This window comes from Salvelinus alpinus, chromosome 30 (genome assembly GCF_045679555.1).
Source record: "Salvelinus alpinus chromosome 30, SLU_Salpinus.1, whole genome shotgun sequence".
Taxonomy (NCBI): domain Eukaryota; kingdom Metazoa; phylum Chordata; class Actinopteri; order Salmoniformes; family Salmonidae; genus Salvelinus; species Salvelinus alpinus.
This window is the reverse complement of record NC_092115.1, coordinates 16269015-16282467: the sequence shown is the minus strand read 5'-3', so window position 1 is coordinate 16282467 and position 13453 is coordinate 16269015. Positions and strand designations below refer to the sequence as shown.

At 45.5% G+C, this 13453-nt stretch overlaps 1 protein-coding gene across 1 annotated transcript in view; it reads left to right on the top strand.

Moving 5' to 3' along the window:
• Window positions 1–13453, top strand: part of LOC139560558 (calsyntenin-2-like) — a 258095-nt gene that overhangs the window by 184642 nt on the left and 60000 nt on the right. Inside the window, exons 3-4 of the mRNA XM_071377438.1 lie at window positions 6912–7107; window positions 9084–9292. Of these exons, the coding sequence (XP_071233539.1) occupies window positions 6912–7107; window positions 9084–9292 (405 nt within the window). The remainder of the gene's footprint in view (window positions 1–6911; window positions 7108–9083; window positions 9293–13453) is intronic.

Genomic DNA, 13453 nt, shown 5'->3' with positions numbered 1-13453 from the left:
GGACAAAATAAAAACCCTCCAACCCAAAAAGGCCTGTGGTGTTGATGGTATCCTTAATGAAATGATCAAATATACAGACAACAAATTCCAATTGGCTATACTAAAACTCTTTAACATCGTCCTTAGTTCTGGCATCTTCCCCAATATTTGGAACCAAGGACTGATCACCCCAATCCACAAAAGTGGAGACAAATTTGACCCCAATAACTACCGTGGAATATGCGTCAACAGTAACCTTGGGAAAATCCTCTGCATTATCATTAACAGCAGACTCGTACATTTCCTCAATGAAAACAATGTACTGAGCAAATGTCAAATTGGCTTTTTACCAAATTACCGTACAACAGACCATGTATTCACCCTACACACCCTAATTGACAACCAAACAAACCAGAACAAAGGCAAAGTCTTCTCATGCTTTGTTGATTTCAAAAAAGCCTTCGACTCAATTTGGCATGAGGGTCTGCTATACAAATTGATGAAAAGTGGTGTTGGGGGTAAAACATACGACATTATAAAATCCATGTACACAAACAACAAGTGTGCGGTTAAAATTGGCAAAAAACACACACATTTCTTCACACAGGGTCGTGGGGTGAGACAGGGATGCAGCTTAAGCCCCACCCTCTTCAACATATATATCAACGAATTGGCGCGGGCACTAGAACAGTCTGCAGCACCCGGTCTCACCCTACTAGAATCCGAAGTCAAATGTCTACTGTTTGCTGATGATCTGGTGCTTCTGTCACCAACCAAGGAGGGCCTACAGCAGCACCTAGATCTTCTGCACAGATTCTGTCAGACCTGGGCCCTGACAGTAAATCTCAGTAAGACCAAAATAATGGTGTTCCAAAAAAGGTCCAGTCACCAGGACCACAAATTCCATCTAGACACCGTTGCCCTAGAGCACACAAAAAAACTATACATACCTCGGCCTAAACATCAGCACCACAGGTAACTTCCACAAAGCTGTAAACGATCTGAGAGACAAGGCAAGAAGGGCCTTCTATGCCATCAAAAGGAACATAAATTTCAACATACCAATTAGGATCTGGCTAAAAATACTTGAATCAGTCATAGAGCCCATTGCCCTTTATGGTTGTGAGGTCTGGGGTCCGCTCACCAACCAAGATTTCACAAAATGGGACAAACACCAAATTGAGACTCTGCATGCAGAATTCTGCAAAAATATCCTCCGTGTACAACGTAGAACACCAAATAATGCATGCAGAGCAGAATTAGGCCGATACCCACTAATTATCAAAATCCAGAAAAGAGCCGTTAAATTCTACAACCACCTAAAAGGAAGCGATTCCCAAACCTTCCATAACAAAGCCATCACCTACAGAGAGATGAACTTGGAGAAGAGTCCCCTAAGCAAGCTGGTCCTAGGGCTCTGTTCACAAACACAAACACACCCCACAGAGCCCCAGGACAACAGCACAATTAGACCCAACCAAATCATGAGAAAACAAAAAGATAATTACTTGACACATTGGAAAGAATTAACAAAAAAACAGAGCAAACTAGAATGCTATTTGGCCCTAAACAGAGAGTACACAGTGGCAGAATACCTGACCACTGTGACTGACCCAAACTTAAGGAAAGCTTTGACTATGTACAGACTCAGTGAGCATAGCCTTGCTATTGAGAAAGGCCGCCGTAGGCAGACATGGCTCTCAAGAGAAGACAGGCTATGTGCACACTGCCCACAAAATGAGGTGGAAACTGAGCTGCACTTCCTAACCTCCTGCCCAATGTATGACCATATTAGAGAGACATATTTCCCTCAGATTACACAGATCCACAAAGAATTTGAAAACAAATCCAATTTTGATAAACTCCCATATCTACTGGGAGAAATTCCACAGTGTGCCATCACAGCAGCAAGATTTGTGACCTGTTGCCACAAGAAAAGGGCAACCAGTGAAGAACAAACACCATTGTAAATACAACCCATATTTATGCTTATTTATTTTAACTTGTGTGCTTTATCCATTTGTACATTGTTACAACACTGTATATATATAATATAACATTTGTAATGTCTTTATTGTTTTGAAACTTCTGTATGTGTAATGTTTACTGTTAATTTGTATTGTTTATTTCACTTTTGTATAATATCTACCTCACTTGCTTTGGCAATGTTAACACATGTTTCCCATGCCAATAAAGCCCCTTGAATTGAATTGAATTGAATTGAGAGAGAGAGAGAGAGAGAGAGAGAGAGAGAGAGAGAGAGAGAGAGAGAGAGAGAGAGAGAGAGAGAGAGAGAGAGACAGAGACAGAGACAGAGACAGAGAAACAGAGAGACAGAGAGACAGAGAGACAGAGAGAGAGAGAGAGAGAGAGAGAGAGAGAGAGAGAGAGACAGAGACAGAGACAGAAACAGAGAGACAGAGAGACAGAGAGACAGAGAGAGAGAGAGAGAGAGAGAGAGAGAGACAGAGACAGAGACAGAGACAGAGACAGAGACAGAGACAGAGACAGAGAGACAGAGAGACAGAGAGACAGAGAGACAGAGAGACAGAGAGAGACAGAGACAGAGACTACTCTGTCTGTCTATGTCTGTAAAAGCAGTTTATTAGCTGCAGGGGTCACACGGTTGGCTCTGCTATCTCCCAAATGCAATTAGGAGGTCTGGTATCTTAATGAAAGAGTCCAATGGGATTCTAATGAATTGTCCACCGTGACTGGCAATAAGCACTGCCCTTGGTGGTGAAGCCACAGCCAATACCTCACAACAATATAAATGACCGGAGGGGTTCTGCAGAAATGGTGGTGTAGGTTACTGTTATTGTGAGAAAGGAAAGGATGAGGTGCTGCTGTAGAAATGTTTTTGTTGTATGAGAAATGTCATAAGATCATACATACGTAGCTTGATCCATAGTGTTGTTTTCAGGCAGTGTGTGTGTGTGTGTGTGTGTTGTATATGCTATTACTTTAATAGGCCATTGGATGGTGTGTGTTACAGCTCATTCAGGCTGTTGTGGAGTATATTCAAAACAAATCAAATCCAACTTTATTTGTCATATGCACCGAATACAACAAGTGTAGACCGTGAAATGCTTACTTACAAGCCCTTAATTAACCAACAGTCCAGTTCAAGAAGAGTTTAGAAAATATTTACCAAATAAACTAAAGTAAAAAATAATAACAAGTAACACAATAACGAGGCCATATTCAGGGGGTACCGGTACCAAGTCAGTCTGCGGGGGTACAGGTTAGAGGTCATTTAGGGGTGAAGTGTAGGGGTGAAGTGACTATGCATAGATAATAAACAGCGAGTAGCAGCAGTGTAAAAAACAAATGGGGGGGGTCAATGTAAATAGTCCGGTGGCCATTTGATTAATTGTTCAGCAGTCTTATGGCTTGGGGGTAGAAGCTGTTAAGGAGCCTTTTGGTCGTAGACTTGGTGCTCTGGTACCGCTTGCCATGCGGTAGCAGAGAAAACAGTCTATGACTTGGGTGACTGAAGTCTCTGATAATTTTATGGGCTTTCCTCTGACACCGCCTATTATATAGGTCCTGGATGGCAGGAAGCTTGGCCCCAGTGATGTACTGGGCCGTTCGCACTACCCTCTGTAGCGCCTTAATGTCAGATGCCGAGCAGTTGCCATATCAGGCGGTGATGCAACCGGTCAGGATGCTCTCGATGGTGCAGCTGTAGAACTTTTTGAGGATCTGGGGGCCCATGTCAAATCTTTTCAGTCTCCTGAGGGGGAAAAGGTTTTGTCGTCTTCTCTCTACGACTGTCTTGGTGTGTTTGGACCATGATAGATTGTTGGTGATGTGGACGCCAAGGAACCTGAAGCTCTCGACCCGCTCCTCTAAAGCCCCGTTGATGTTAATGGGGACCTGTTTGGCCCGCCTTTTCCTGTAGTCTACGATCAGCTCCTTTGTCTTGCTCACATTGAGGGAGAGGTTGTTGTCCTGGCACCACACTGCCAGTTCTCTGACCTCCTCCCTATAGGCTGTCTCATTGTTGTCAGGGATCAGGCCTACCACTGTTGTGTCGTCAGCAAACTTAATGATGTTGTTGGAGTCGTGTTTTGCCACGCAGTCCTAACACTTTAATTCAAAATCTAACTTGTCTTAACTCCCATAGCAACTAGCAACTGTAATGTGTAAGTTTGACCTATCCACTAGCAATCCGCTAGTAGTCCATCCTTCATTGGGCCGCTCGTTATCCAGACACACAGTAGAAAAACATATCACAAATCAACAGAAAGCTAAAAAAGAGCTCAGAGAAAACCCTTAACCTCTTCATCTTCCTCTTCCTCATTCTCCCGCCTCTGTGTCAGATCACTGGTTTGTGAGTGTGTGAGTGCTAGCAGCAGGTCATTAGCAACGAGAGTCATAATCCAGTGAGTAATTAAAGAAAGGGGGCGAGGGTTCGTCTGAGAGAGCTAGATCACTAGCTGAGAGGCGAGAGAATCAGCAAATCAACTATAAGCCTCCCGATAGGGCCGCCAAGAGAGACCCGCTTTTTAATCAGACACACACACACACACACACACACACACACACACACACACACACACACACACACACACACACACACACACACACACACACACACACACACACACACACACACACACACACACACACTACACGAACACAAACTCCACCATCATCATGATGAGACAAAACACACACCATGAGAGGGAATTGAACGTGACATTTGATTAAAAGGAGGATAATTAACATGGTGGATTAAGTAATCTGTTTCTAAGTAGGGAAAGGGGATGATTTTGGGGGTCACTATCCTAGATAGATGCCCATAGGCTGTGTTTACACAGGCAGCCCAATTCTGATATTTTTTCACTAATTGGACTTTTGACCAATCACATCAGGACTTTTCACATCAGATATTTTTCATAGCTCATCTGATTGGTCAAAAGACCAATGAATGAACAAATATCAGTATTGGGCTGCCTGTGTAAACACAGCCTTAGAAGGCCAGATAGGATTTACATCGTCTCTCTCACTGTGCCCGTCGATACGTTCCCTGACCCTGGCTCCTTGCCCTTACCCAGAAAAATACATTTGTGCCCAACCAGATGGAGCGGAAAACGGCTGTGCATCAGACCCAAACTACTAAGTGAAAATGTTTTTATTTTATTCCAAGTACTCTGTACATTTGTGTATTTTATATATAGTGTATGATTGTTTTTGTTATTTTCATATTGTCTCCCCCTTTTCTCCCTCTCCATCTAACTAAATATTTGGACAGCGCTGGATGTGCAGAGCCTTGATGTGCTTATCTTTCCCCTCGCACGCCGCCCACAGTGTTTGGATGATTATTTTCTCCCTCTGCGCACCTCGCCGCCTATTGTGGTGGCCGTTTAATTTCGATAAGGCATTGAAATATAGAGGGGAAATTTAAACCGCAAGCCCAGGCAGCAGCACGGACAGGCGGACCGCAGAGGGTAAATTGTTATTTCACCATTACGGATGGAGAGAGAACTGAACGAGTTCAAAAAAAAAGAGAGAGAAAGAGCGAGGGATGAAAAGTGGAGGGAGAGAGAGAGAGAGAGAGAATATGTTTGGCTTATCAGAGCTTGGCAGTGGGGCTTGTGCACACAAGGGATAGCCCTTGCACTTTTTGTTCCTGACGTCCTGCTGGGATTTAGGTGATATCGGCTGTCACGGGGTCAGGGGCGCGAGGCTTTTCCCTTAAGGCCATTTCCCCAAATCCCTGAAAAGAACACTCACAGAAAGATAGAGACCGTTCCAGAATCAGAAACCTGTAAAAAAAAAAAAAAAAAAAAAGAAGCAAAAAGAGCAAAACAAAATGTCTATTTGTGAGTTGGCGTAGCCTATCTGTACTTATTCCCTTCTTGACTACACCTGGTACACCTGGTGTCAGGCCCCTACATCATTTCTGTCACTGAGATATGCTGACAAAGATCATTGTGTTCAGCAGTGTGACTGACTCAAATATGAGGTGATGTTTCAACAAGTTCATGAACAATGTGTATTGCCCAATATTGCATTGCCTCTAAACAAGTTGAGGATATTGGAGGGAGGATTGGAGGGATTTGTGAACCTACTACACCAAGAGGTTTGGAAGTCTTACAAGATCACCAAGTGTTGGTCCAATGGACGTGGTTTACCACCATACCCCATCACCAAGAAAGTGTTCTCCAGTGTTTCTCTTAAAAGACCCTCACACAACTCTTGCTGTGCCACCAATGGTAGGAAACAGTTTGTCAATCCCACTTCTGACACCAGTGTAGTGAATGTGGGAAGCGGTCAGTAGCAAGGCTTGAACCAGAGACCCTGACAAGGCAAGCACACACTCTGTGTCACAACTACACTCTGTGTCATAAGGGAGGTCGTGCTTACATATGACAATTTCAATCTGACTCATTCATCAAGGTAAAACTATTTTTTACAGCAAACGATTGTATAAAATTACTCATGTCCAGCAGACAATTCAACTTCAGTTGAACTTGATTATCACACCACTTGTGCCATTAAAAGCTGAGATAGAAAACCAGCATGAACTCTCATATATCTCCTATTGGAGACCATTAGACTTAAAAACGTTATTTTTCTGGAAGGTGGCCTGGAGAGAGGAATATCGAAAAAACTAAGCAAAATCAAATTGCATTTCCTCCTCCCTGTCTGGCCTGGCACGACATGATGCCACCGAGGCAATTACAACTGCACAACTCTGTTTCAGTCTCTTAGCAGCTCAGCTGTTTTTTGCCACCACCTCTTAAAACATACACAATGTCCTCGACAACAGTCTTTAGAGTGGCGGCATGCTGAGACATTTCCAAGTCTGATCTGTAAATAGGTTGACACACTTTTAATCCTTTCTCTCTACCTTGGTTCCTCTCCACCCCTCTTGTCCTCCTCCTCCTCCTCTTCCATCTCCTCCTCCTCCTCTTGTTCAGGGGAGATCTGTGCATTTAAGATCCACGGGCAGGAGGCCCCGTTCGAGGCGGTGGTCCTGAACAGGACGTCAGGGGAGGGGGTCCTGAGGGCCAAGGACCCGGTGGACTGTGAGACCCAGAAGGAGTACACCTTCATCATCCAGGCCTACGACTGTGGGGCGGAGGCCAGTGGAGCCAGCTGGAAGAAGTCACATAAGTAAGGAAGGGTGTGTCGGGTACGGGGGTTGGTGTGTGTGTGTTGGAGGGAATGTCGGAGGGTGTGTGTGTGCCTGTATCTTTGTGTAATGTGTGTGTGTGCCCATGCCACGTGTACAGTATGTGGGTCCTACAGTTGTTCTCAAAACTATGGTCGTAGACAGTGACAGATCACACATCCACTGTGTAATACCTAGTCACAGCTGAGACTTGCTCAATGTTCAGCTCCTGGGATGTTTTTAATTAATAAGGGCCTGAAGGATCCTTATGAGCCAGACAGTTGTGGACAACCGCAAATCAAGCCCTATATCCCTGCTCTGATGAAGTGCTATTGAAAGCTGTTGTCTAGGGCAACGACTAAGGCGGATACTGAGAGAGAGCGGTATGAGAGAGAGGGAGGGATTTCACAGCTTGGGCATCTTTGATGAATGTTTCTTAACACAGAGAGATGTGTGTGTGTGTGTGTGTGTGTGTGTGTGTGTGTGTGTGTGTGTGTGTGTGTGTGTGTGTGTGTGTGTGTGTGTGTGTGTGTGTGTGTGTGTGTGTGTGTGTGTGTGTGTGTGTGTGTGTGTGTGTGTGTGTGTGTGTGTGTGTGTGTGTGTGTGTGCCTCAGCTAAGCAGCATCACTGCAGGACATTCTAAGTAGGTCTCATTAAGTGAATGTCTTTAATTAGGAAGACATGCTACAGCAACAGACCCACCAAGGTCATTGTCAGGTTGAGTTTGAGAAACTGGACTTATTTAAATAATACTAAGATATTGAAAATATAACTTGTTATGTTCAGCCCTTTACTGTTGTTTAGGGATTGTTTTACATAATGCAAAGAAGAGGCCCTGAACCAACCTAGATGTAGTGAGGATATCTCTCATTCGATCCGGGGCAAAAAATAATTTTTTACAGTACAACTATCAGTGAAAAGCAGGATTTGACTTTGTCTGTACTGTATGCTCTCATGTTTCTCTCTCTCTTGTTCTCTCAGCTGGTAAGGAGATTATGAGCGGATTTCTATTGTATGTTATGGTTTGTTGTTTCTGTTTTTGAGTTTAGTAGGGGTTTGAAGACGTTGAGTATTTTGTAATCATTTTGGAAGAAAGAGTATCAAAGATATCAGTCTTACTCTCTCTCTCTCTCTCCCTCTCTCTCTCTCTCTCTCCCCCTCTCTCTCTCTCTTTCTCTCTCTTTCTCTCCCTCTCTCTTTCTCTCTCTTTCTCTCCCTCTCTCTTTCTCTCTCCCTCTCTCTCTCTCTCTCTCTTTCTCTCCCTCTCTTTCTCTCTCCCTCTCTCTCCCCCTCTCTCTCTCTCTCTCTCTCTCTCTCTCTCTCTCTCTCTCTCTCTCTCTCTCTCTCTCTCTCTCTCTCTCTCTCTCTCTCTCTCTCTCTTTCTCTTTCTCTTTCTCTCCCTCTCTCTTTCTCTCCCTCTCTCTTTCTCTCTCCCTCTCTCTTTCTCTCTCCCTCTCTCTTTCTCTCTTTCTCTCCCTCTCTCTCTTTCTCTTTCTCTTTCTCTTTCTCTCCCTCTCTCTTTCTCTCCCTCTCTCTTTCTCTCCCTCTCTCTTTCTCTCTCCCTCTCTCTTTCTCTCTTTCTCTCCCTCTCCCTCTCTCTCTCTCTCTCTCTCTCTCTCTCTCTCTCTCTCTCTCTCTCTCTCTCTCTCTCTCTCTCTCTCTCTCTCTCTCTCTCTCTCTCTCTCTCTCTCTCTCTCTCTCTCTCTCTCTCTTTCTCTCGCTCTCTCTCTCTCTCTCTCTCTCTCTCTCTCTCTCTCTCTCTCTCTCTCTCTCTCTTTCTCTCGCTCTCTCTCTTTCTCTCGCTCTCTCTCTTTCTCTCGCTCTCTCTCTCTTTCTCTCGCTCTCTCTCTCTTTCTCTCGCTCTCTCTCTCTTTCTCTTTCTCTCGCTCTCTCTTTCTCTCGCTCTCTCTTTCTCTCGCTCTCTCGCTCTCTCTTTCTCTCTCTTTCTCTCGCTCTCTCTTTCTCTCTCTCTCTCCAGGGCAGTGGTTCACATCCAGGTGGATGACGTAAATGAGTTCTCTCCTGTGTTCCGGGAGCCTATGTACCACGCTTCAGCAATGGAAGGGAAGATATATGACAGCATCCTGCAGGTAGAGGCCTGGGACCAGGACTGTTCCCCGCAGTACAGCCAGATCTGCAACTATGACATCGTCACCTCCGACACGCCCTTTGCCATCGACCGCAACGGTCAGTGACCTCTAACCCCCATCCCCTGACCGCACAACCTGCAGGTCAAAAGGCACAAGTATCCTCATCTCCTCCTGAATTTGCATTAGAGGTCCAAAATGTTTGTCTCTCTCCACACACTCTTCATTCAGGAAACAATGTCAACTCTATCAGAGGTCAACTTGGTTACACTTTACTTTCCGTAACAGCGATGACACAAACTGTTCCTCAGGCCATCAAATTGTCTAGGCATCATTTTTATACAGTCACCATCAGAAGTTTGTATCTAGATCGAGTTACAGTCAGTACACATGGCCCATGCGGAAATTGAACCCACAAAGTTGCTGTTGCCAGAATTCTTCTCCAACTTACTGAACTTAGTTCATTCTATTTAAAGTACATCTCTCACACCATTTGTCAGTGTGCTATATTCATGTACTCTTCAAATGCTTCCCCATTCATCCTTTGATCACAGTGTAGTGTTATACAGAGGGATCTGAAACTGGATCCAGCTCTGTGTGATCAGCGGGAAAACAAGGACAAGTGGAGCGGACAGGCCTAAATGACATCAGATACTCCACAGCTTGCCATCTCTGCTAGCCTCTCTCCTCCGCTCTCCTCTCTCCCTTTTTCTTCCTTCCTCCCTCTCTCTTCCTCCCTCTCTCTTTCTCTCTCCATCCCCACCTCCTTTCTTTTCTATCTCTCTGTTTGTTTCCCTCTTTCTCTTTCTTAATGTCTTCCTCCCTGTCTGGTACCTCTGATGTCCACTGGCACGGCTCAGGCACCTCTGTGACCCCCAGGGGACAGCAGGTTGGCACTTTCATGGCTCCCGCGCGCCATGCCAGCTCCACGGCTGCCAGTCGCCTTGCCTCCTATGGCCCTCCCAGGCTCTGCAGTGTGACTGGCACTTGTGGTGATCAAATAGAGCTGAGTGTAGTGATGTTTGGGGGCCGCCAGAGTGTGTTTTGTACCGAGGGGGTTTCTGGCTCCATCATTAACCGTGGATCAGAGGCCTGAGTAAGTTATTAAATAAAACAGGCCTGTCTGCCCACTGTAGCTCAGGGAGAGAAGGAGAGAGATAGAGGGAGAGAGATGGAGTGAGTGAGGAAGGGAGAGACTAACCACTGGAACACATGAACAGAGCACAACTCAGGATATAAAGAAGTACTTTTAATCATGTCTCTCCACCAGTTGGTAAATCTCCCATTACACAGTTTTTATAGAAATGTGTTCAATAACCCTGTTGGAGTAAAAAAGTATATCTAATTTAGTGTTGTTAGACATATAGAGAATAAGGGGAGCTTGAGAATCAGGTCCTGCAGAGCTGTAGTGTGTTTTCACAGAGACTACACATTGGGACAGGAATGGGAGATGAGGCTGGGACCAGAGATCCATCGTATAAATGGGACCTGTTAGCTGACACTGGTGATGTCTCACAGTATACCCTGCCTGGGTCAGATTCTATCGTGGTATTAGATGTATCACAGTTGCATGTATTGCATTCAATCAAAGAAAAAACAATCCCATCTGTCCTCAGTTCCCTAAAGTGTCATTTAGGGTAGAATCCATACAACGCATTGTTGTCAATGGGAGATTTCCACAAAATAATGAGTTGTGCATGGATACAGTCAGGGTTGTGTGCGGCGAAGTAGCAGAGTCAAATGCAGGACACCAGTGTTGAGCGAAACACAAAACGTTTACTCAAAATCTCAGCAAAATTCCACAACGGGAATAATTACAAAACATATAAGAAAATACAACAACCACTAACGTAACAAACAATCACGGACAAAACAGAAATGAAAGCCAGAGGGTTAAATAGGGAACATAATAGGGGAATTGAAACCAGGTGTGTATAATACAGACAAAACAAAACGAAACAGAAAAATGGATCGGTGGTGACTAGAAAGCCGGTGACGTCGACCGCCGAACACCACCCGAACAAGGAGAAGGGCCGACTTCGGCGGAAGTCGTGACAGATACAGTCCATTGAGAGCAGTGTAACCACCACCACAGCCATTGAGACCAGTGTAACCACCACCACAGCCATTGAGACCAGTGTAACCACCACCACAGCCATTGAGACCAGTGTAACCACCACCACAGCCATTGAGACCAGTGTAACCACCACCACAGCCATTGAGACCAGTGTAACCACCACCACAGCCATTGAGACCAGTGTAACCACCACCACAGCCATTGAGACCAGTGTAACCACCACCACAGCCATTGAGACCAGTGTAACCACCACCACAGCCATTGCGGTGGAACTACAGTACAGTACAGTACAGTGTTTCATCTGAATAAAAGCCTCCTTTTGATTCACTGTCAAATCAAATCAAATCAAATTTTATTAGTCACATACACATGGTTAGCAGATGTTAATGCGAGTGTAGCGAAATGCTTGTGCTTCTAGTTCCGACAATGCAGTAATAACCAACAGTAATCTAACCTAACAATTCCACACTACTACCTTACACACACACACAAGTGTAAAGGGATAAAGAATATGTACATAAAGATATATGGATGAGTGGTGGTACAGAACGGCATGGCAGATGCAGTAGATGGTATAGAGTACGGTATATACATATGAGATGAGTACTGTAGGGTATGTAAACATAAAGTGGCATAGTTTAAAGTGGCTAGTGGTACATGTATTGCATAAAGATGGCAAGATGCAGTAGATGATATAGAGTACAGTATATATACATATGAGATGGGTAATGTAGGGTATGTAAACATTGTATTAAGTGGCATTGCTTAAAGTGGCTAGTGGTACATTTTTACATAATTTCCATCAATTCCCATTTTTAAAGTGGCTGGAGTTGAGTCAGTATGTTGGCAGCGGCCGCTAAATGTTAGTGGTGGCTGTTTAACAGTCTGATGGCCTTGAGATAGAAGCTGTTTTTCAGTCTCTCGGTCCCTGCTTTGATGCACCTGTACTGACCTCGCCTTCTGGATGATAGCGGGGTGAACAGGCAGTGGCTTGGGTGGTTGTTGTCCTTGATGATCTTTATGGCCTTCCTGTGACATCGGGTGGTGTAGGTGTCCTGGAGGGCAGGTAGTTTGCCCCTGGTGATGCGTTCTGCAGACCTCACTACCCTCTGGAGAGCCTTACGGTTGTGGGCGGAGCAGTTGCCGTACCAGGCGGTGATACAGCCCGACAGGATGCTCTCGATTGTGCATCTGTAGAAGTTTGTGAGTGCTTTTGGTGACAAGCCGAATTTCTTCAGCCTCCTGAGGTTGAAGAGGCGCTGCTGCGCCTTCTTCACAACGCTGTCTGTGTGGGTGGACCAGTTCAGTTTGTCCGTGATGTGTACACCGAGGAACTTAAAACTTTCCACCTTCTCCACTACTGACCCGTCGATGTGGATAGGGGGGTGCTCCCTCTGCTGTTTCCTGAAGTCCACAATCATCTCCTTTGTTTTGTTGACGTTGAGTATGAGGTTATTTTCCTGACACCACACTCCGAGGGCCCTCACCTCCTCCCTGTAGGCCGTCTCGTCGTTGTTGGTGATCAAGCCTACCACTGTAGTGTCATCCGCAAACTTGATGATTGAGTTGGAGGCGTGCATGGCCACGCAGTCGTGGGTGAACAGGGAGTACAGGAGAGGGCTCAGAACGCACCCTTGTGGGGCCCCAGTGTTGAGGATCAGCGGGGTGGAGATGTTGTTACCTACCCTCACCACCTGGGGGCGGCCCGTCAGGAAGTCCAGGACCCAGTTGCACAGGGCGGGGTCGAGACCCAGGGTCTCGAGCTTGATGACGAGTTTGGAGGGTACTATGGTGTTAAATGCTGAGCTGTAATCGATGAACAGCATTCTCACATGGGTATTCCTCTTGTCCAGATGGGTTAGGGCAGTGTGCAGTGTGGTTGCGATTGCGTCGTCTGTGGACCTATTGGGTCGGTAAGCAAATTGGAGTGGGTCTAGGGTGTCCGGTAGGGTGGAGGTGATATGGTCCTTGACTAGTCTCTCAAAGCACTTCATGATGACGGAAGTGAGTGCTACGGGGCGGTAGTCGTTTAGCTCAGTTACCTTAGCTTTCTTGGGAACAGGAACAATGGTGGCCCTCTTGAAGCATGTGGGAACAGCAGACTGGGATAAGGATTGATTGAATATGTCCGTAAACACACCAGCCAGCTGGTCTGCGCATGCTCTGAGGACGCGGCTGGGAATG